This window comes from Protopterus annectens, chromosome 6.part0 (assembly GCF_019279795.1).
Source record: "Protopterus annectens isolate FY-2018-M chromosome 6.part0, PAN1.0, whole genome shotgun sequence".
Taxonomy (NCBI): domain Eukaryota; kingdom Metazoa; phylum Chordata; order Ceratodontiformes; family Protopteridae; genus Protopterus; species Protopterus annectens.
The window spans coordinates 1,345,427,229-1,345,449,663 of NC_056737.1; the positions used below are offsets into that span (position 1 = coordinate 1,345,427,229).

The window sequence follows — 22,435 nt, forward strand, 5'->3', positions numbered from 1 at the left end:
ACCCAGAGATCCTCCGCCTCAGGTTTCCCCATTGGGAATTTCCCCTCTTCGAGGATTCTCCTGATGTTTGGAGATCCTCCTAGGAAGAGGACTTGTAAGAGGAAGCATGTAGACTCCCCGAGTCTGTCACTGGATACTGACTTTGATGAGTCAGAGGGATCCCTAGATCCCCTCTGAGGATGTCTCCTTCTCAGACATCCTAGAACTTCTGAAACAGAGGGAAACTGGCCCACCAACAATCCCTCTGAGGATGAGTCAGTATACCTAGAGGCGTTTGGATCTCGGCCCTCCACCTCCTGGGTGTCTCCGCCTTCGACCCCTTATGCAGGTTATTGCACGAAGGCGTGGGCAGCTCCTGACTCTGTAGAGCCAGTCCCTAGGAGGCCTTCAAAATTTATCACTGCCCCGAGTGACAAACAATTCCTTACTAAGGGTGTCCCGGCTGATGCCATGGTGGTGGCTGCGGCCACCAAAAAGGAACTTGCAGATCCTTCCGTGCCCGTCCATCCTCCTAATAAGGACTCTAGGACCATGGATAGGTACGGTAAGCGGATGTTTTCCTCAGCGACCTTTGCTATGCGTTCGCTGAATTACCTATGTCACTTCACCAGACTCCAGAGGGATATCCTGAAGGAGCTGGGAGAAGTAGTTCAGGATCCTACAGCTGCAGGGGCTCAAGAAAAAATTGCTTCTCAGCTAGGAACCCTCAATTCCATTGCAAACTCCTCCATGCGGCTAATATCTTATGCTGCGGATGGAGCGAGTAGAGCCGCAGGCACAGGTGTGGCTCTTAGCCGCCAAGCCTGGATGCGGCTATGTGATTTTGCGGATCCCTTTAAGGCGTCCTTCACAAATTCTCCCTTTGATGGGTCAGCTTTGTTTGGCCCTCAGGTGAAGGAAACCTTGACCAGGTGCGAGCAGGACGGCAAGACTCTTTCTGCTGTTGGAGTCCATTTTCCACCCCTTCTAGGCCTTATCCCAAAGGACAGAAGGGTGGGAAGATGTGGTTCCGTAAATCCCAAGGAGTCACCGGATTCACGTGGTCAGTTTACCCCTAGAGGCAGAGGGGTAACAACAACAGACGCTCTAGAGGCAGAGGGTCCGAAGAACCAGGGAAACAGGGAGCCTCTCTCTGACAAGCCTTTTCAGCATCCCTGAGGTGTTGCCCGGCTGTCCCTCCTTGGAGGCAGTCGGGGGAAGATTATCACTGTACCCAGAAGCCTGGCATTCCCTCACTCAAGACAGATGGGTACAGTCGATCATATCCAAGGGTTACATAATTCCTTTCGAGGAAAGTCCCTTCCCCTCAAGTTCCCTTCCAGATGTACCACCCGGTCTAAGGGAGATTGCAGAGTCAGAAATCGCAAAACTACTGCAAAAAAGAGCCATTCAGCCAGTTACAATAGACCATTCAGAGCCGGAATCTACTCAAGGTTCTTTTGGTCCCCAAAAGACGGGAGACTGGAGACCAATATTGGATCTCAGCAGACTCAACAAGTCTGTCAGGAAGACAAGATTCGAATGGTCACTCTTCAGTCAATTCTGCCCTTCTTACAGAAGGACAACTGGATGTGCTCAATAGATCTTCAGGATGCGTACTATCACATCAAAATTCACAGATGCTCCAGGAGATTTCTCCGCTGGCTGGGGTCCAGTCATTTCCAGTTCAGAGCCCTGCCCTTTGGTCTCACTACAGCCCCAGAGTGTTCACCAAATGCATGGCAGTGGTCACGGCTCACCTGAGACGTCAAGGATTCCAGGTGTTTCCGTATCTCGACGACTGGCTCCTGTCAGCCACCACCAGGCATCAGCTTATACAAGCCAGGGATTACACAATAGACCTTTGTTCTCATTTGGGCATCTCAATCAACTTGAAAAGTCATCCTTATCGCCCTGCCAGTCTATTACCTTCATAGGCAAACTTAAACACTGTTCGGATGTCAGCTACCCTTACAGAACAAAGAGTTTCAGACATTCAGACTCATGTCAGGATCATTCTAGCCAGCAAGAAAATACAGGCCAGAATGGTTCTAAAGGTATTAGGTCTCATGGCTGCGGCCATTACTCTTCTTCCCCTGGCTCGATTCTACATGCGCCTTCTTCAGCGGATGCTGTTCACACAGTGGTCATACCAGCAACTTCCAATGCGTCACCAGATTCTGGTGACACAGACATGCAAAGAGCATCTTGCTTGGTGGATCACATCGTCTCAGGTTCACCAAGGCAGGTACTTTGTACCTCCATCCCCGATAGCCACTGTCACCACGGATGCCTCCCTGATCGGGTGGGGGGGTCATTATCAGGGCAGGATGGTTCATGGGACGTGGCAACCGTTTGAGTACCATCTGCACATAAATGTCCTGGAGATGAGAGCAGTGCTTTTAACGTTGCAAGCCCTCAACGACTTTCTTCCCGTAGGGACAATTGCAGTCCACACAGACAACATGTCTGTAGTTTGGTATATCAACAAACAGGGCGGAACCAAGTCCTACCCCTTGTGTCGAGAAGCGCTCAGACTTTGGCAATGGGCGATCTCCTCTCATCGGTTTCTGGTAGCAACGCATATCCCTGGGAAAATCAACATTATAGCGGACAGATTGAGCAGAGCTATACTCATGCCTCACGAGTGGTCTCTCAAGCAATCTATAGCGGAAGAGATTTTTCTGGAATGGGTCGCCCATGTTGCGATCTTTTGCTACTCCCCAAAACAGCAAATGTCCAGACTTCTTCAGCCTCTTCCCTCTATCAGGCCATCCCCCCAGAGACGCTCTGACCCAGGATTGGCCCCAGGGACTTCTTTATGCCTTCCCCCCATTTCCTCTGATCCCTCAGGTGATCCAGAAAGCTACCGCTTTGAGAGCCAAATTGATTCTCATTGCCCCTTACTGGCCTCGACAAGTTTGGTTCCGTTCCTCCATCATCACCTTTTAGTGCAGCCGTGGCATCTGGACCCAGTGCCAGATCTTCTGATTCACCAATCGGGTCAGCTGCACCGGTCAATCCCTTCTCTCAACCTCACAGCATGGTTGCTCCACTTCCTTCCTTAGCCAGGCTTCCTTTGATCTCTAACCCAGTTAGAGACATCATAGTAGCTTCACTAAAATCCTCTACCAGGAGGATTTACACAAGCAAATGGAACGTTTCTCTTATTGGGCTAAGGCCCAAAATATTGATCCTTTTACTGCCCCTGTTCAGGCAGTTCTGGACTTCTTAGCAGAGATTTTTCATGCAGGCTCCTCTTCTTCCACAGTCAGAGTTCAATTGGCTGCTATTTCCAATTTTCATGTCGGGATAGCAGATCATAATATTATGTCCCATAGGCTCTGCAGGGCCTTCTTGAAAGGAATTTTCCTACTAAAACCTCCAATCAGGAATCCTCCTCCTCAGTGGGATCTAAATTTAGTGCTGACATCCTTGATTCTTCCCCTTGAGCCAGCTGTTTCTTGTTCCTGAAATATCTTTCTTGGAAAACGTTATTCCTAGTGGCTATTACATCTGCCAGGAGGGTGTCTGAACTTCATGCTCTTCGGTTCGACCCCTATTTGGTTTTCACAAAGACAGAGTATCTTTGAGAACTAACCAACCTTTTTACCTAAGGTCGCTTCAAAGAACAATTTGAATCAATCCATTGATCTCCGGTATTTTTCCTAACTATTCAGATAGAGCTGAACAAAAGCTACATCATCTTGATGTCCACCGTCAACTTAGATATTATTTGGACAGAACAAAAAATTTAGAAAATCTGATCAACTTTTTGTTTCCTATGCGGATAATAAAAAGGCCTTCCTGTTTCTAAAGTGACTTTGTCCAGATGGCTTTCTTCGGTCATCTCTGAAATTTATACTCAGGGAAAACAGCTGTGCTCAAAACCTAAAGCACATTCAACTAGGAGCTTAGCTACTTCTACAGCTTTTCAAGCTAGACTTCCTTTGGACACTATTTGTGCAGCGGCCACTTGGGCTACTCCTCACACTTTTGTTTCCCATTACAAATTGGACTTGGCCTCCAGGGACAGAGCCAGTTTTGGCTCTACAGTCCTCAAGAGTTTGTTCCATTGAGCCACCCAGGATAGAGGTGCTAGGACGGTCCCATCAAGCAAGAATGAAGGCGAGATTGACAACTTAACATTAAGAAGTTATGTACCTACCATAACGTTCCATGTTAGTTGTCTTCTCTCGCCTTCTTTCTTGTGACCCTCCCTCCTTCCCCCTGGCCTGGACAGACCTTGTATAAGAAACCGTTATGCTATAGACCATTCAGATCTGGTCCTTTTTCCATCTGTAAGTTTCTTTCTTCCTTTGGGAAGTATTTTATGCTTGGTGCTATTGCCCTTTGTTAGCAAACGAGATCTGGGTACTTACCGCCTTGCATCATGGGATATGGGGCTGCCTCGAGCTGGTAAAAGTGACTCTCGAGCTTAGCAAGTGCCGAGTCGGAGCCGAGGGATCGGCTCCGAGCCCATCAAGCAAGAAAGAAGGCGAGAGAAGACAACTAACATGGAACGTTATGGTAGGTACATAACTTCTTATTTCCGCCTGTGCAGATGATAAGGAATTACATGACTTAATGCATGCCACTGAACAAGTTGGGAAGCATGGTTTACACTGTGGATTTGATGCCTTGGAGGCTTCTTGTAGGGCTGCTACCTCTGGCACAGTCATTAGAAGGCATGCTTGGTTAAAGGAACAAAACTTGCCAGATCAAGTAAAAGCTAAGTTATTGGATGCTCCTGTTCAGCATAATGTTTTGTTTAGATCTAAGGCTGAAGAGGTGATAAAGAAGATGGAGGACAAGGCAAAAATCCATGCAAACGGTTAAAGATTTCTTACAAGTACAGCCACCCAGATGTACAAAAAATTGGTCCTTTCCCAATTCAGACAGGCCTCAGAGGGGTAGATACAGATGCTCCCGAGGAAGGCCTCAAACGCAAGCCTCTTACAGACCAAGACAGTGGAATTCTCCCACCCCTAGGGAAGGAGAGGACAGGTCGCAAGCTCATAGAAAACAGGCTCAATGACGCCCTCTGTTGGGCTGCAGGAACTTCTTGCCTGGGAGCCCTTCTCGGAGGAAAACTTTCTCTTTTTCACCTAAATTGGACTCATATAACCCAAGACAAGTGGGTTCTGGATGTGGTTTCAAGAGGTTACAAATTCCATTTTCATAACCTACCAAGACCAAGCGGATGGCCAGATCTTCCAAAACATCAATGGTTAGAGGCCTTAAACCAGGTGGAAGCTCTCTTGGCTATGAAAGCCATAGAACTGGTTCCACTTTCAGAAATGGGACAAGGTTTTTACTCAAGGCTCTTTCTAGTCCCCAGAAAGCAAAATTCATGGAGACCCATTCTGGATCTGTCAGTCTTGAACACTTTTCTCGAGATACCAAAATTCAAGATGCTTACTCTACAGCAGCTACTTCCAATGCTGACCAAAAATGCATGGATGGTAACTTTGGATTTAAAGGAGGCATATTTACACATTCCCATCAGGCAGGAATGCAGAAAATACCTCAGGTTCAAGGCCGGATCGAGGCACTATCAATTCTCTGCGCTGCCCTTTGGATTATCTACTGCGCCCAGGGTATTCACCAAATGCCTGGCTCCAGTAGTAGCTTATTGCAGACTCAAGGGAATTCAAATTTACCCTTATCTGGACGACTGTCTTATTCAGGCAGACAGCAAGGATGTCTTACTCCAGCATCTAGAATTTGTTCAGAATCTTCTCAAGTTCCTGGGATTCACCGTAAACATAAAAAAGTCAAATTTGACACCCTCACAACAGATAACTTTTCTGGGTGCTCTTCTAAACACAACAACCCAGATGGCATTCCTGACATACGAAAAACAATTACAGCTGGCTTCAACTTTCAAAACCTTGGCTACATTAACTCAGCTATCTGCAAGGAAATTCCTGCAGGCTTTGGGTTACATGGCCTCCTGCATCCTTCTCGTACCATATGCAAGACTACATATGAGGAAAATACAGTGGTACCTAAAAAGTGTATGGTCTCAGCATTGCCACAGTTTAGACATACAGATCACCGTCCTGCCTTGTCTTCAAAAGGAATTCCTTTGGTGGTCCAGGGCATGTACTCTAAACAAAGGAAAACCCTTCAGTCTGCCTCCAGCCAGTCAGATACTAACCACGGATGCCTCAGACTATGCATGGGGAGCCCATTTGCAGGGCAACTATCTGCAGGGCCTTTGGACATAGGATCAGAAGCACCTGCATATCAATTTAAAGGAAATGTTAGCCATTCAGAACGCTCTATTGGCCTTCAGGAATCTTCTACAACCAGGACAACTACTGATACGGACAGACAACACCACAGTTATGTGGTACATAAACAAGCAAGGGGGATCACATTCCTATCCCCTTTGCAGACTAGTCATGAGTCTATGGCACACAGCTGTAGCTTGCAAACTGGATCTTCAAGCTCAGTTTCTACCAGGGAAGCAAAACTTCCTGGCAGACAGTCTGAGCAGACACCTGTCGGACCCACACGAATGGATGCTGGACACCAAAATATTCCAGATGATTACAGCAGTCTGGGGATGCCCTCACATAGACCTCTTTGCATCCCACCTCAATCATCAACTACAGATTTTTTGCACCAGGACATTCCACGAACTAGCTTGGAAAGTGGATGCACTATCATTCAGTTGGAGAAACCTCTCGGGGTATGCCTTCCCGCCTCTACCTCTTCTTCCACGGGTGTTATTAAAGATCAAACAGGACAAGCCCAAGATGATAATTTTGCTGGCCCCAAATTGGCCTCGACAGTTTTGGTACCCAACACTGAAAAACCTTTCTCTGGAGCCCCCTTGGGTTTTACCACAGACTCCGAACTTTCTGTCCCAACACCAGGGTCAGGTTCTGCACTCCCATGTCAAAATTCTCAGCCTGGTGGCCTGGTTAATCCAGGGTCTATGATTCATTCTCTCCTACCCAAGCAGGTTATGGTTGTCATTTTAGAAGCCAGACGTCCTAGCACTAGAAAATCTTATGCAGGAAAATGGAAAAGATTTTGCTCCTGGATGCAGGCTCAGGATTCGGATCCTCTTATTCCAAACATTCCTCTGATTTTACTTTACCTGACAGACCTCTTACATAAGGGTCTCTCTTTCTCTTCCATAAAGATACATGCCTCTGCTATTTCTGCTCATTATAACATAGATCCTCCAATCTTTTCCCACCAGCTCATGAGACAGTTTCTCAGAGGAGCTAAGAACTTAAGGCCCCCTAGATCTCCACCCATTCCTGCTTGGGATCTTAACTATGTTTTGGAAAAACTCACCTTATCTCCTTTTGAGCCTGCTGCCACATCTGACATCAAGTTTATATCTTGGAAGACAGCCATCCTGTTAGCTCTGACCTCTGCCAGGAGAGTTTTGGAGTTGCAAGCTCTTATGGCTGTGGAACCTTATATTATTTTTCATCAAGACAGGGTGTCTTTAAGGACTAATCCTGCTTTCATGCCTAAGGTGGTTTCCAAAGTGGCTTTAAATCAAACTATTCACTTGCCAACTTTTTTCCCCAGTCCTCAAAATAAGGGGGAAAGGATCTTGCATTCCTTGGATGTACACAGACAACTACGTTTTTACCTGGGCAGAACCAAGGACATCAGGAAATCAGAACAATTGTTTGTTTCTTATGCTTCAAGTTCCCAAGGTAAAGCCATTTCAAAACAGACTATATCTAAATGGATTGCTCATGGAGTCAGATTTTGCTATTCACACCATGGAAAGCAAATCCCAGGGAGTATAAGGACTCACTCTACCAGAGCTGCTGCCACTTCAGCTGCCTTCCTCAGGGGAGTTCCTACCAAAGACATTTTGGAAGCTGCAACTTGGAGTTCAGTGCATACTTTTTCTGAGCACTACAATCTACCTCTCTACTCTAAGTCTAGGGCAGGCTTTGCTTCTGCTGTCTTGCAGGGCCTTATAGCCACCCCCTCTACTTTATGACCACCTCCCTTTTATTCTGCTTTGGGATTCAACCCTACAGTCATGACTGCAACAGTAAAACACGATGAACATAGTACAGTTGTGTACACTTACCATAAATGTAGATGTTCGAGTGTCTTCACTGTTGCAGTCTGGGTTACCCTCCCTCCTGTCCCCTCTTATTTTTTCTTGTGTGTGGTTCCCTTCTTCACCCTTCTTCTGAGGTGTATTTGCAAAGGGTATGGGATCTTACTCATTTTGGAACACCTGACATCTTGGGCAAGAAAAACTGGAGAACATGGCGTCGGCTTTCAGCTTTGTACTCCTGGCACTCTGACGTCAGGGAGCATGGCTGAGCAGCCGACGCCGGACCCAGACTTTGGGATTCTGGCCGACCGAGGACTGCCTGCCGGCAGGGGAGAACCCTACAGTCATGACTGCAACAGTGAAGACACTCGAACATCTACATTTATGGTAAGTGTACACAACTGTACTTTTCACATGCTAAAATATCAGCAATTTCTAATGTCTCAGCTAAAACAAAAAATGAGCACACTCCCTCAACAGTCTGAATTGAAAGAAATGCAGGATCTGTTGCATGCAACTGAACAGGTGGGCAAACATACTTTACAATGTGGTTTTGATTCTTTGGAGGCTTCCTACAGAGCAGCTGTCACTGGGTCTGTTATACGTAGACATGCTTGGTTAAAGCAACAAACTCTGCTTGATCATGTTAAAGCAAAGCTTCTAGATGCTCCCTTACAGCAGGATGTTCTATTTGGAGTTAAGGCAGAAGAAGTCTTAAAGAAAATGGAGGATAAGGCAAAATCTATGCAGACAGTCAAAGATTTTCTACAGGTACAGCCCCCTCACTTCAGCAGAAATTGGCCAACTAAAAATTGGTCATTTCCACCTACTGACAGACCACAGAGGGGTAAATACAGACGTCCAAGAGGCAGAGGACAACCACAAGCCCAATACAAACCTCGACAATGGGGCACTGCAACTCAGAAGGGAGGAGAAGACAGGTCCCAAACTACCAGAAGGCAAACTGAATGACTTGCACCTCATCTGACCAAGCAACACTCTCTTGGCAGCTCCCTTGGGAGGAAAACTTGCACTTTTTTCAGACACCTGGCAAATTGTCACAAAGGACAAATGGGTCCTAGACATAATTTCATGAGGATACAGATTCCATTTCCACACCTTGCCAATGAAAAGAGGAATGCCACACCTGCCACAAAATCAATGGGCAGAGGCACAAAAACAAATTACAGCTCTCATGGACATGAGAGCCATTCAACTGGTACCTACATGAGAGCAAGGCCAAGGGTTTTACTCAAGACTCTTTCTAGTCCCCAGAAAGGACCATGCCTGGAGACCAATTCTGGAATTTTCAATTCTAAACACCTTCTTACAAGTACCCAAATTCAAGATGCTAACACTACAGCAGCTTCTTCCCATGTTGGGCAAGAAAGCATGGCTAGTAACGTTGGACCTCAAGGAGGCATACCTGCATGTCCCTATCAGACAAAGTTGCAGAAGATGAAAAACAAGTGAAAACTGTAGTCTATTAAAACAAACTAGGCGACTCTGTATAGCGCGGGCTTGTTTAATATAAAATAAAATACAATACAAAACAAACCTCAGAGCAGACTTGATAAACAGAAAAAAGACACTAAGCGCTTTCACCCCTACACACTTGGGGTATCATCAGAGTATCAGTTGCTGAATGTCACACTTCCTTTAAATAGTGAAGCTGATATCAATTAACCAATCACAATACAATGAATATAAATAAATACCTGTAATGCAATATAAAGTGATGTAATGTAATATAATATAAAATAAAACCAAACGCCTCCATTATCAACCCTGAATACTCAAGCTTGATTACAAAATGGTACCTAATATAATAATTTAATAATTTGATTATATAGAAAAAACATTACTAATATGAATATTAATATTGATATTAAAAATGTACTGAAAATGCATTTAAAATATATAAAATAACACAAAAATGTTTATGAACATCCTAAATATATCATTTTTATATAAAATGAGATTTAAAATACTTGTTATTGAAATTTGTTCATTAATGCCCGGTGAATTGTTAGCATTTAACCTTAACTGCCATAAACATTCTTTGACTTCTAAAAAAGTATTGTCATCACCCCCTTTACTTAAATTGTAAGGGATCCTGTCAATGACAAAAAAAAAAAAATATTAGCAACACACCTTTTCGACCAATTGTTTCAGCAAAAGGGTCTAAACTAGAGGCTGTAGCCCGCTATATTGATGTAAATTGCAGAGACACTTTAACTTTAAATTGCAGAGACACTTTAACTAAGTTACCACACATTCTTAGGGATTCGTGGCACTGTCTGGAAGTAGTTAAGGAACACGCAACACTCATAAATAAGGACACTATGATGGTCACTATAGACATAGTTAACTTATTTTCAGTTATACCACACAGATTACGTTTAACTATGTTTGAGGCAAGCTTATCCAAATACAGTAATATGCACACTGTCAAACGTAAATTGCTTATTGATATGATGGAACTGGTTTTAACAAATAATTATATTTATATGGATGGAGAATACTATAGACAAAGGGCAGGTGTGGCTATGGGTGCAAGATGTACACCCATATACGCCAATTTAGTGCTGGCTAATTGGGAGACTGAAAGCATTTTTACTTCCAGATTTTTTTCAAAAATGTTACTTTATTGTAGGTTCGTTGACGACATATTAATTTTTTGGAGAGGAAACAAAGACGAAGTGTTAGAATTTATATCATTTTTGAATACCACATCCATTTTTTTGAAATTCACACATAAAATTTATAATACTGACTGTGAATATTTGGATATTTTATTTTATAGGAACGAGGAGGGTATACAATCTAATATTTACAGGAAAAAAACATATTCAAATTCTTTTCTACACTTTAACAGTAGTCATCCATATTTTCAAAAGAATAATCTAGTAAAAGGACAGATGGTGAGGTTATCACGCATCATAAGTGAAGATGAAAAATTTTCTATGGAAATGGACAAACTTGTTGAAATGTTTCAGGATAGAAATTACCCACATAGACTACTGATCAACGTAAAGGAAGAGATTTTATACAAGAGACACGTTTATTATGAGCCTATTTTAAAACAGGGGTATGACAATAAATTAAACAGAAAAAATGAATTAGTCAAAGGTAATAAGGATACATACATTTTACCATATAACGATGAAACAAATGCAATCATAAATATATTAAATGACACATGGGTTAGTGTTTTTGCAAACAAATCAGAGTTATTAAACATAATTGGGAAATACCCGAATGTGACATACAGTAGGGGAAACAATTTAAAGGAATACTTTGAGACAAGTACTCACATTCAAATTTACAAGAACTCAAAAATGAGTAAATGTGGACTTTGTAAGACATGTAAATTTATTAATGATGGTCCCTATGTGGCAGTACAAAATTATGGTAGATCCATTAAATGTCCTGGGTTCTGTAACTGCAGTATGAAAATGGTAGTATAGCCCAGAAGGCTTATCTGACGCCAGACAAACAACTACAACTGACTCAATATTTCAAAACAATGGCAACAAAGACCCTACTCCCAGCAAGAAAAATTCTGCAGGCCTTGGGCTTCATGGCATCTTGCATACTACTACTACCATTTGCAAAGCTGCATATGAGGAAATTACAGTGGTACCTAAAAAGTGTATGGTCTCAACACAGCCACAGCTTGGACACAATGATATCTCTCATTCCTTGCCTACAACAGGAGTTTCTATGGTGGTCACAGGCATGTCACCTCAACAAGGGTCAGCCTTTCACCTTGCCCCCAGCCAGGCAAACTATAACAACAGATGTATCGGACTACGCCTGGGGGACACACATGGCAGGACACTGCGTTCAAGGTGTATGGACTACAGATCAAAGAAATCTGCACATCAATCAAAAAGAGATGCTAGCTGTACAGAATGCTCTGACAGCCTTCAAGAACCTATTACATCCAGGACAACTTACAATAAGGACGGACAACACCACAGTAATGTGATGCATAAACAAACAAGGGGATACACACTCCTACCCTCTATGCAGGCAAGCAATGACCTTGTGGAACACAGCACTGGCTTACCAAGTTCAGTTAGAAGCTCAATTCCTGCCAGGAAAAAAGAACACATTGGCAGACGACCTCAGCAGTAACATCATGGATCCCCACGAGTGGAAACTGGATCCACAAGTATTTGCAATGATAACTCAAAAATGGGGCCTCCCAGACATAGACCTGTTTGCCAGCCCCCAAAACTATCAGCTAACAAAATTTTGTACAAGGACACCTCACCATCAAGCTTGGAAAGTGGACGCACTCTCATTCAGTTGGAAAAACCTGAGAGTATATGCCTTCCCTCCATTGCCTCTCCTCACAAAGGTGCTTCTGAAAGTCAGAAAGGAGAGACCACGACTGATACTCATAGCTCCAGACTGGCCACGCCAGCACTGGTACCCACTATTAAGGAATATGGCCAAGGGCCCACCTTGGATTTTGCCACAAATTGCTCATTTGCTCACACAGCAAAACAATCCGATTCTACACAGCCATCTCAAAACCTTAAATCTGGCTGCATGGCAAATCAACTAAGCATCCAGCCAGCTCCTCTTTCCCAAGCAGTTATGGATGTTCTTCTGGAAGCTAGGAGGCCCAGCACCAGGAAGGCCTACTCGGACAAATGGAAAAGATTTTGCGCCTGGAACCAAGCTAAAGGCCAAAACACACTTCAGCCTCACATGCCTCAGATTCTACAGTATTTAACCTTAAATGTTGCACAAAGGACTTTCTTTTTCTTCCATTAAAATCCAGGCATCGGCTATTTCAGCCCACTACAACACGTATCCACCCTTATTTTCACATCCACTTCTAAGGCAGTTCCTCAGAGGGGCAAAAAACATTAGACCCCCCCCCCCCAGGAGAGCACCTACACCAACATGGGACCTCAATTTTGTTCTGGAAAAACTTGCGCTAACTCCCTTTGAACCAGCCTTCTCTGCAGATCTACAGTTTCTGTCATGGAAGACTGCTCTGCTGCTAGCAATAACTTCAGCTAGAAGAGTCTCAGAGCTGCAGGCACTAATGGCAGTGGAACCTTTCCTCATTTTCCATCAAGACAGAGTTTCTCTACGAACTAATCCTTCCTTCATGCCTAAGGTAGTTTCCAGTATGGCTTTAAATCAAACCATCCACTTACCCACCTTCTTCCCAAATCCACAGAACAAAGGAGAAAGACTCCTGCATTCCTTGGACATTCACAGGCAACTTCGTTACTACTTGGATAAAACTAAGGTTTTCAGAAAATCTGACCAGCTCTTTGTATCCTATGCTACAGCTTCCCAAGGGAAGGCTATATCAAAACAAACCATTTCCAAATGGATAGGACATTGCATTCGTTTTTGCTATACCCATCATGGAAAACCAGTTCCTGCTACCATTAGGCCCCACTCTACCAGGGCAACAGCTACATCTACAGCCTTCGTCGGGGGGGTGTTCCAACCAAGGAGATTTTGGAAGCTGCAACTTGGAGTTCAGTACACACCTTTACTAAACACTATCACTTACCACTTTTACTCTAAGACTAGAGCTGGCTTCTCCACTGCAGTTCTGCAGGGCCTTCTAGCCTCCTCTAACCCTCTATGACTCCTCCATCCATCCTTAGCTTTGGGATTCTACCCAAGTGTGATGACTGCAGAAGGGTAACACGATGAACATAGTACAGTTTTGTACCTCCCATAAATGTAGATGTTCGAGTGTACACCCTGCTGCAGTCCAGGTTACCCTCCCTCCATCCCCTCTGATCTAACTGGCTAAATCTCTACAAAACTTTCCTGATGTATTTGCTTATAGCTGGAGGGATTTTGTGTTTGCGCTAAAACTTCATAAATTGGTACTAATTACTGACCACCTTTTTGGGGGCACCTGACATCTGGGGCAAGAAAAACTGAAGAAAATGGCGTCGGATGTATTATATATACCCCTGGCGCACTGATGTCGGGGAAGAAGCGACAGCAACCGACGCCGGACCAAGACTTTGGAATTCCGGCCGACTGCGGGACTGCCTGACGACAGGATAACCAAGTGTGATGACTGCTGCAGGGTGTACACTCGAACATCTACATTTATGGTAGGTACAAAACTGTACTTTTTACATAATGACTATTTTGCTTCCATATGATCTATTATTTTTCTTTAGTGTATTTGTTTTTATTTTATTTGGGCAGAATGATCACACTGTAGACTGACCTTTATAACCCCATGACCACTGCACATCATAGGTGGAAAAACTTGACATAAACTAACAATCATCTTTTTAGGGACAAAAACAATGTCCAGTATGTTCCACTTATGATAGATTTGTGTACAGTCTTTAACAATTGCATGCATTGTAAACAATTTCAAAACCAGTGTAGTAGAATCAGTATTATTCCTGTATGTTTGTGGTAAATTTAAGTTTCCAGCTACTATTACTTTCCCTCCTGTGTTTCATGAAAAAAATGCAAAAATTTATCTAGGTTAACAAATAAAATACAAATATATAAACATTGCTTGTACACGTAATTGATTAATGGCACTATTTTCTGTCATCAGCAGGTAGAGTGAGGGCTTAGCCTTGTAGATAGTCCATTTGTAGTAGCTAGGATGCAGTAATACCCCAGTGGTGTGCAAGTCTACATGTATTCATTAAAACTGGCCTTTCATGGCTATGAGGAGTCTAAAGCATAGCCCATCTGGTGCAAGATGTCATTGCACATATATGTATCACCTAGGGTTTAGCTAGATAAAAATAAACTCCACCCCATGCATAGTCATCATACATAGGAGATGACTTTCCATGCTCCATCAATCTTTGGGGTCATAGCAAGCTTTGCATCACAGTTAATTAAGTTTGGGATAATGTTGTCTGTGGTAGTAATTAGAGATTAGCTCAACTGCCATTAGTTGGTTGGGAAATGTATACTAGGGGATCCATTATGAAGTTAGATTAAAAAAAAATGCCAGGTAGCTTCTCTAAATGCTGTGAAGAACATGTAATAAAAAAGTTGCTTAAGTCTTGGGCATACTTCAGAAATATATAAACGGTTGACATTTATGCACTGCCCAGCTGGCACTCTGTATACTTCCCATAAACAGATTTGCCTGAATTTGCATACTACAAGTAGAATATTCTTCTATGGTGTTGTCCTGCAAGAATGCCTTATCTAGAGTATGTCCTTGCATTGCATCTGTTCGTTTGTCTTCACATGGGGAATAGTGTCTCTCATTCTGTCCCACTGGCAGACCCATCTTAAAAGTCCTCTTAAAAAAACAGTAATTACAAGTGAATACTCACCATAGCCATATTTCATAGGAAGTACTTTCTGAATTGTAACCCTGTTTTGCCCTCCATTGCAACTGTGTTCATGGAATTGTTTTAGCTGTCTGTATACTTAGAAGGTGAAGGACTTCAGCAAGATGGTTTATGTTGCAATAGCTTTTTCTATTGCATGATTAATTTTATTGCATTTAAGTTTTGTTTTCTATTTAGAATCAGAACTGCTGACTCTAGCAGTGAGCAAATTTCGTAAGCACACTGGATTCTGCCATAAGCTGTAGATGTCATAAATGTGGGTGCTGTGATTTTATAGCTGGTGCTGAGCTGCAGCAGAAAGCTGCCCCATTAGCTTACTTAAGTCCCTTTTGAAACATCTTTAAATATGACTAGTGCACTCTTAGCAGTACTGTGCTTTGTCATGCATCATATGGATAGGGTTGGTGATGAATGTTTTTTTGCACTTACAATATATTTCATTGCTATGTCTTGCTGATGTTTTAAGCTGTTTTAATGTTGTAAGCTTTTATCAAGCCAACCACTTATCCTTTTCTCTAGAATTACTGACTTGCTTCTGTACATTATTTTTTCAGAGTCCAGGAGTACTTGCAGCAGTAGATGCCACAGTCCACAAACTGGTAGCAGAGCGGTACCACATCTCTGGGTTTCCTACAGTGAAATACTTTGACAACAGTGAGGAAAAGTATACTCTGCCACAGCTTCGGACCAAAGAAAAGATCATTGAATGGCTTCACAAGTAAGCTGCATGCATAACTTAGCATATGTGTTTGTACAGCTCTGTATCATTTACGAAAATCACTACATGGTGAGATGCATATACATAACTATAAATCCAAGAATTAGAAAAATATCATTTTTTTTGGGTAGTAGACCTAAGTTATTTTTGTTTTTTTTTTTATTGCCAGTGGTCTGTAGCTATATTAATATTAATATTTATTACTTAATATTAATTTTAATATCAATATCCATATTAATATTTATTACTTAAAGCAGTAATGATCTGGCAAGGATAAAGACATTAATGCTGAAATATACATCTAAAGTTTAAATAGTTCATGTATATTATTAGCAGAATGTATTTAATTATTAGTCTGAATGTGTGCAACATGTTCTAATACTGTTTCTATTTTCATATGATGTAGATAAATGTTTGATTTGAACTTTAGCATGTCTTCTTTGAGAGCTCTGCAGTGACCTTTGTATTTCTTAGCTGAAAGAGTACCTGTAAATGATACAAATATTAGAACTGAATTGTACTGTTCAGTGAATCCCACTGAGACCAGTTAAAATCACTTTTTCAGAAGACGTAAGGCTTCTAAAACATGAATTTAAGCAGTTGCAGAAGATTTTAGTGTTAGTAATCTAATAATAGCTTATAAACTCCCTGTCAATTCAATACTACATTTTAGGTCTGTTAGAGAAAATATTTATTCAGTTGTATTTCCTTACTGAGGGAAGTATTGTGCAAAACAAAGCACTGGAATACCAAATTGTAGACCTCTGATTTGCAAAAATCAACTTCTACCTCATAAAATCTATTAAATTGCAGTTTAAAATGTTCTCTAAATGCTTTTATGTGCAGGGGGAAAAAACTTGATGTTCTGTAGTCCTATCTCACCTTTATTCTTACTCTTGGGTTCGGAGCTGAATCTCAGCTTTGACTCTGCAATTATCTAGCTCAAAATCTTCTGGTTGGCTCATGGCAAGGTGGTGTCCCATAATACACCGCTAACGTATCCCAGATCTCGTTTGCCGCTCGTTGGGCTCAGACGTGCTTCTTGGCCGTGGCTAAGTGAACATTTTTTCTACAAGTTTTTCAGTTTATAGCTTCCAAAAATAACTATATTCACTGATTTAATGATCGTTCATAACCTGTGTCGGCTTTAGACATTTTGTGGCATTGTTTGCTCTGTTTGTGTTGTTTTTGCTCTTGCTGATTGGCTGTCCTACCGTTGGCCTTTTGTGTGTATCCCTGCATCACTTTTGTCTCTCCTTTTGCTATTTGGATTGCTTAATTGTTTTCCTTCTCTTTTCACTAACGGCTAGATCTGTTTAAGTTAGAGGACCTAGTCCTCTGTTCTGTTTCTCTTGTCTTCGTCCAGGGCTAGGTCAATTTAAGTTAGAGGACCTAGTCCTCTGTCCGTTATTTCCTTCTTCTCTTAGGACTAAGGCCGTTTAAGTTAGAGGACCTAGTCCTCTATCTGTCTTTTTTGTTTCCACAGAACTAATCGTTTATTTAGAGGTAGTTCATGTTTGGTTTTTACTTGATTTCTGGCGTTGGTGTTTATTAGTGTACAGATATGTGTAAGGATACTAAGGACCACAAGATTCTGGATTTAAAAACTGTACTAAGTGTGCCCAGAAAATGTCTTTGACAGATGGGCATAATATTTGTGTCTACTGTTTAGGTGCTATTCACCTTCAAGAGTCTTGCTGCTTTTGTCATGCCTTTAGTCCCTGAGTTCTTCAAGAGAGAAAGAACAAACTCATTTTGAAAGGCTTGTTAAAGCATTCTTTTGAGGATGAGTTGGCTTCCTCCTCCTCCAGTTCTAAGTCACCATCTTCCAAAAAAAAAAAAGAAAAGAAAAAGTCAAGTCCACTAAAAGGTGGTCTCCCACTCACTCGGTGTTGTCAGAGCCACCAGAGAAGATTGCCAAATTGACTACACCCTCTTCGGCTCCACTCTCCACTCTGTCCGGTCTCTCTGACACTTAGATTACCTATTTTTCAGCAGTCTAGATCCCCTACTTTATCCTCCAGGTCCTCTAGGAGCCTTTCTGATGAGGACATTGAGAGAGTGGTGTGCAGACTCCTCAATACTTCGGCGCTGGCAAATTTAATTTCGGCTCTGTCGCCTAATGTGCCCGTACACCCTGTCGATGTTCCTCCTCTGAGCCATTCCGGCGCATCGGAGCCAGAGATGTCTGTGCCACTTGCTATGGAAAGGTCGGTTCCAGCTACCTCAGTTGGTCTCTCGGTTCTGATATCCGCTCCGACCCCTTCAGTGCCGTCCATGGGGTCTAGGGTCCTAAGCTCTCCAGTCAGGCCCGAGGGGAATGCTTGGACCCGAGCTTCTTCGGTTCCGAGTTTACCTCTCGGTGCTTCGACTCAGGTGAGTTCGGATGCCACATCTGCCTCGGAGCCTATCTCCTCGACACAGAGGACTGCCTCTGCACCTTCGGAGCGGGGGGCATTCTCGGAGCCAGGAGGGTCGCCTTTTGAGGTGAGGAGGAGTGTTCTGTCCAAGTCCTCAGTTCCAACCAGGGGTACTGACACTTTTCCCCCTAAGGCACCGAATTCAGTCTCAGCGCCTTCTCTCATCCAACACAGCAGAGACTTGCAGCCTCAGGAAACCTCCATGAGTGGTCCCCAGTCTTCCGAGGTCTCCCCAGAATATCCTTCTAAGGAGCCTCCTTGGAAGAAAACTTGTAAGAGTAAACATGTTGACTCTCCCGATAAGTCCATTACATCAGACACTGACCTTGAGGAGTCAGAAGGGTCCCCCAAGTCGTCCTCTGATAATATCTCCTTCGCAGATACCATTGAGATCCTGAAACAGAGAGGCAGCTGGCACACCACCTCCCCTTTTGATGAGGAGTCAGTGTACCTGAAGGCTTTTGAGTCTCAACCTTCCACCTCCACCTTTTGACGAGCTACTGGATCTAGTGTGGGAATCTCCCGATACTGTGGAACCGGTTCTTAGAAGACCTAATAAGTTCTTGTCAGCACCTTAGGACAAAAATTTTCAAACTAAAGGCGTGCGCAGCCACCAAAAAGGAACTTGCTGAAACATCCTCCACTGTCCATCCACCGAACAAGGAGTCTTGAACGATGGATAGGTATGGGAAGCGTATCTTTTCTTCAGTGGCTTTTACACTCAGATCGTTGAACTACCTGTCTCATTTCACTAGGCTCCAGAGAGATCTCCTGAAAGAACTGGGAGGTACTCTACAAAGTAACGTATCTGAAGCGGTGTCTGATACGTTTAATGCGCAGATGTCTACCTTAAATTCTGTCATTAACGCCTCCATGTGGCTGATATCTTATGCAGCGGATGGAGCGAGTAGGGCAGCGGGTTCAGGAGTTTCTCTTAGAAGACACTCCTGGATGCGCTTGTGTAACTTTGCAAAGGCCTTCAAGTCTACATTTACCAACGCCACCTTTGATGGATCCTTGTTGTTTGGACCCAAGGTAAAGGACACACTCACCAGGTGCGAACAGGAAGGGAAAACCCTGTCTCCCATGGGAGTCCATTTTTGTGTTCCTTCTAGACCCTATCCCAAAGGGCAGAAGGGCGGTAAAATGTGGTTCAAGAAGTCACAGAGGTTTTTCCAGGATGCACAGGGTGATTCCTTCTCCAGAGGCAGAGGAGGAGGAAATAACGGTAGACACGGCCCTAGAGGCAGGGGAGGCCCGCAGAACCAGGGAGACCGTGATTCCTTTCGTGGTCATCCCTAGCAGCGCTTCTGAAAGGAGGCCAGACTGCGCGTCTTTGGAGGCAGTCAGGGGACTTATATCCTTATACCCAGAAGCCTGGCACGATATCACTCAAGACAAGTGGGTACTAGGGATAATTACCAGAGGATACTATATTCCCTTCTCTTCTCCCCTTCCTTGGATCAGACGAATCCCAGATGTTCCACCCAATCACAGGGATTCAGCAACTCTAGAAATCCAAAAGTTGCTCATAAAGAGTCATCCAACCCGTCGCCGCAGACCAAGTAGGATTAGGGACTTACTCCAGATTCTTTTTGGTGCCAAAATGAACAGGGGACTTGAGACCCATCTTGGATCTCAGCAAATTGAGCGAATCTGTACAGAAGTCCAAGTTCTGAATGGTCACTTTACAGTCGATACTCCCGTTGTTAGGGAAAGAAGTTTGGATGTGCTCCATAGATCTCCAAGATGCGTACTACCACATCAAAATGGTCAGAGCATCAAGCAGTCAGTTGCGCTTCTGACTGGGAGCCAGTCATTATCAGTTTCGCACCCTGCCCTTTGGTCTCACCACAGCCCCCATGGTGTTCACCAAATGCATGGCAGCGGTAACGGCTCACTTGAGACACCTTGGATTCAAAGTGTTTCTGTACCTGGACAACTGGCTCCTGACTGCCACCACTAGGCATCTACTATTACAGGCCAGGGGCGCCACCTTCTCAACTTGCCTGCAGTTAGGGATTACAATAAACTGGCAAAAATCTGCATTATCACCCTCTCAGCATGTGAATTTTATTGGCGCCGAAATAAATACCGTCACAATGAGGGCTTACCTCCCCGTAGAGAGAATTCAGAATCTCAGTCAACAAATTTTGAGTTTACTTCCTCAGTGGAAGGTAAAAGCAAAGACGGTGCTCAAATTGTCAGGGATGATGGCCTCTACAATAACATTAGTTCCATTAGCACATGAGGATTCTGCAGTGGTTACTTTTTGCCCAGTGGTCACTGCAGCATCTACCTCTTTCTCACCCCATTCTGATAATAGAATTGTTCAAACAGGATCTTCGCTGGTGGACCCAGTGAAGTCATCTGACCACAGGCAGGCCATTTGTTCAGTCTCCCCCTGTCGCCACCATGACCACGGATGCCTCTCAGGGTGGGGGCATTATCTAGGGAGAACAGTCCAAGGCACGTGGCAGGAACACAAGGCTCATTTGCATATAAACATCTTGGAGATGAGAGCAGTGCTTCTGGCATTGCAAGCACTTCACAGCTTTCTCCCTCTAGGGACGATTGCGATCCACTCGGACAATATGTCGGTAGTATGGTACATAAACAAGGAGGGACCAGATCTTATCCCCTTTGCAGAGAGGCCCGTCGAGTGTGGGAGTGGGCAGTGTCTTCCCAACGTTTTCTGATCACAACACACATTCCGGGGAAAACCAACGTGATAGCCGACAGGCTCAGCAGGGCTATTTTGATGCCTCACAAGTGGTCTCTGAATCTACACATTGCGGAACAGATTTTTCACAGATGGGGTCAGTCTTGCTGCGATCTTTTTGTCACCCCTCTGAATGCCAAATGTAGCAGCTACTTCACCCTGATCCCCCACCCCCCACCCGAAGGGGGAGTCACCCAGAGACGCACTCATTCACGATTGGCCCTTGGGACTTTTCTATGCATTCCCACCATTTCCCCTGATATCGAAGGCAATTCATAAAGCAAGATCCTTGGGAAGCAAAATGATCCTCATTGCTCCTTACTGGCCTCATCAGATTTGGTTCCCCTTCCTCAGACCTCATCTAATGGATGAACCTTGGACTCTGGACCCAGTGCCAGATTTACTGACAAACATGTCAGGGGTGTTCCATACCTCTCTCCACACCCTCAATTTGACAGCTTGGCTGCTCCAATTCCATCTCTAGACAGGCTTCATGACTTTTCCCCTGATGTTGTACATATTCTGACATTTTCTCACAAACCTTCAACTAGAAAGGCTTACACCAGTAAGTGGAAAAAGTTTTCCTTTTGAGCCCATGAGAGAAACCTCGATCCCTATACAGCCCCCATCTCTGCCATTTTGGAGTTCCTTACTCAGTTGTTCCATCAAGGCTCAGCAGCCACTATTAAAAGTTCAATTGGCAGCTATTTCTAACTTTCATTTGGCTAATGATCCTAAGCTTATGGCGCATAGACTGTGTAGAGCTTTCCTGAAAGAAGCCACATTATTACGACCTCCAGTCATGGATCCCGTGGCACCCTGGGATTTGAATTTTGTACTTCAAAAACTTACTTTGAGTCCTTTTGAACCTTCAGCAACTTGTGACCTCAAGTTCCTATCATGGAAAACCATATTTTTAGTGGCCGTTACATATGCAAGGAGGGTCTCAGAACTGCAAGCCCTCTCTATTAAGCCCCCTTATTTGGTGTTTCACAGAGATAGGGTTTCCTTATGGACCAACCCTTCATTTGTTCCTAAGGTCTCTTCTCAAGCCATTATTAATCAATCCATTGAATTACCTGTTTTCCTCCCTAATTTTTCTGACAAGGCAGAGTACAAATTTCATCAGCTTGACATTCATAGACAATTGCGATTTTATCTCGATAGAATTAAGAATTTCAGAAGGTCAGACCAATTTTTAATTTC

At 43.6% G+C, this 22,435-nt stretch overlaps 1 protein-coding gene across 2 annotated transcripts in view; it reads left to right on the forward strand.

Moving 5' to 3' along the window:
* Window positions 1–22,435, forward strand: part of PDIA5 (protein disulfide isomerase family A member 5) — a 2,083,676-nt gene that overhangs the window by 1,764,254 nt on the left and 296,987 nt on the right. For both annotated transcript variants that reach the window (XM_044074910.1, XM_044074911.1), the window contains one exon: window positions 15,924–16,087. In XM_044074910.1, the coding sequence (XP_043930845.1) occupies window positions 15,924–16,087 (164 nt within the window). The remainder of the gene's footprint in view (window positions 1–15,923; window positions 16,088–22,435) is intronic.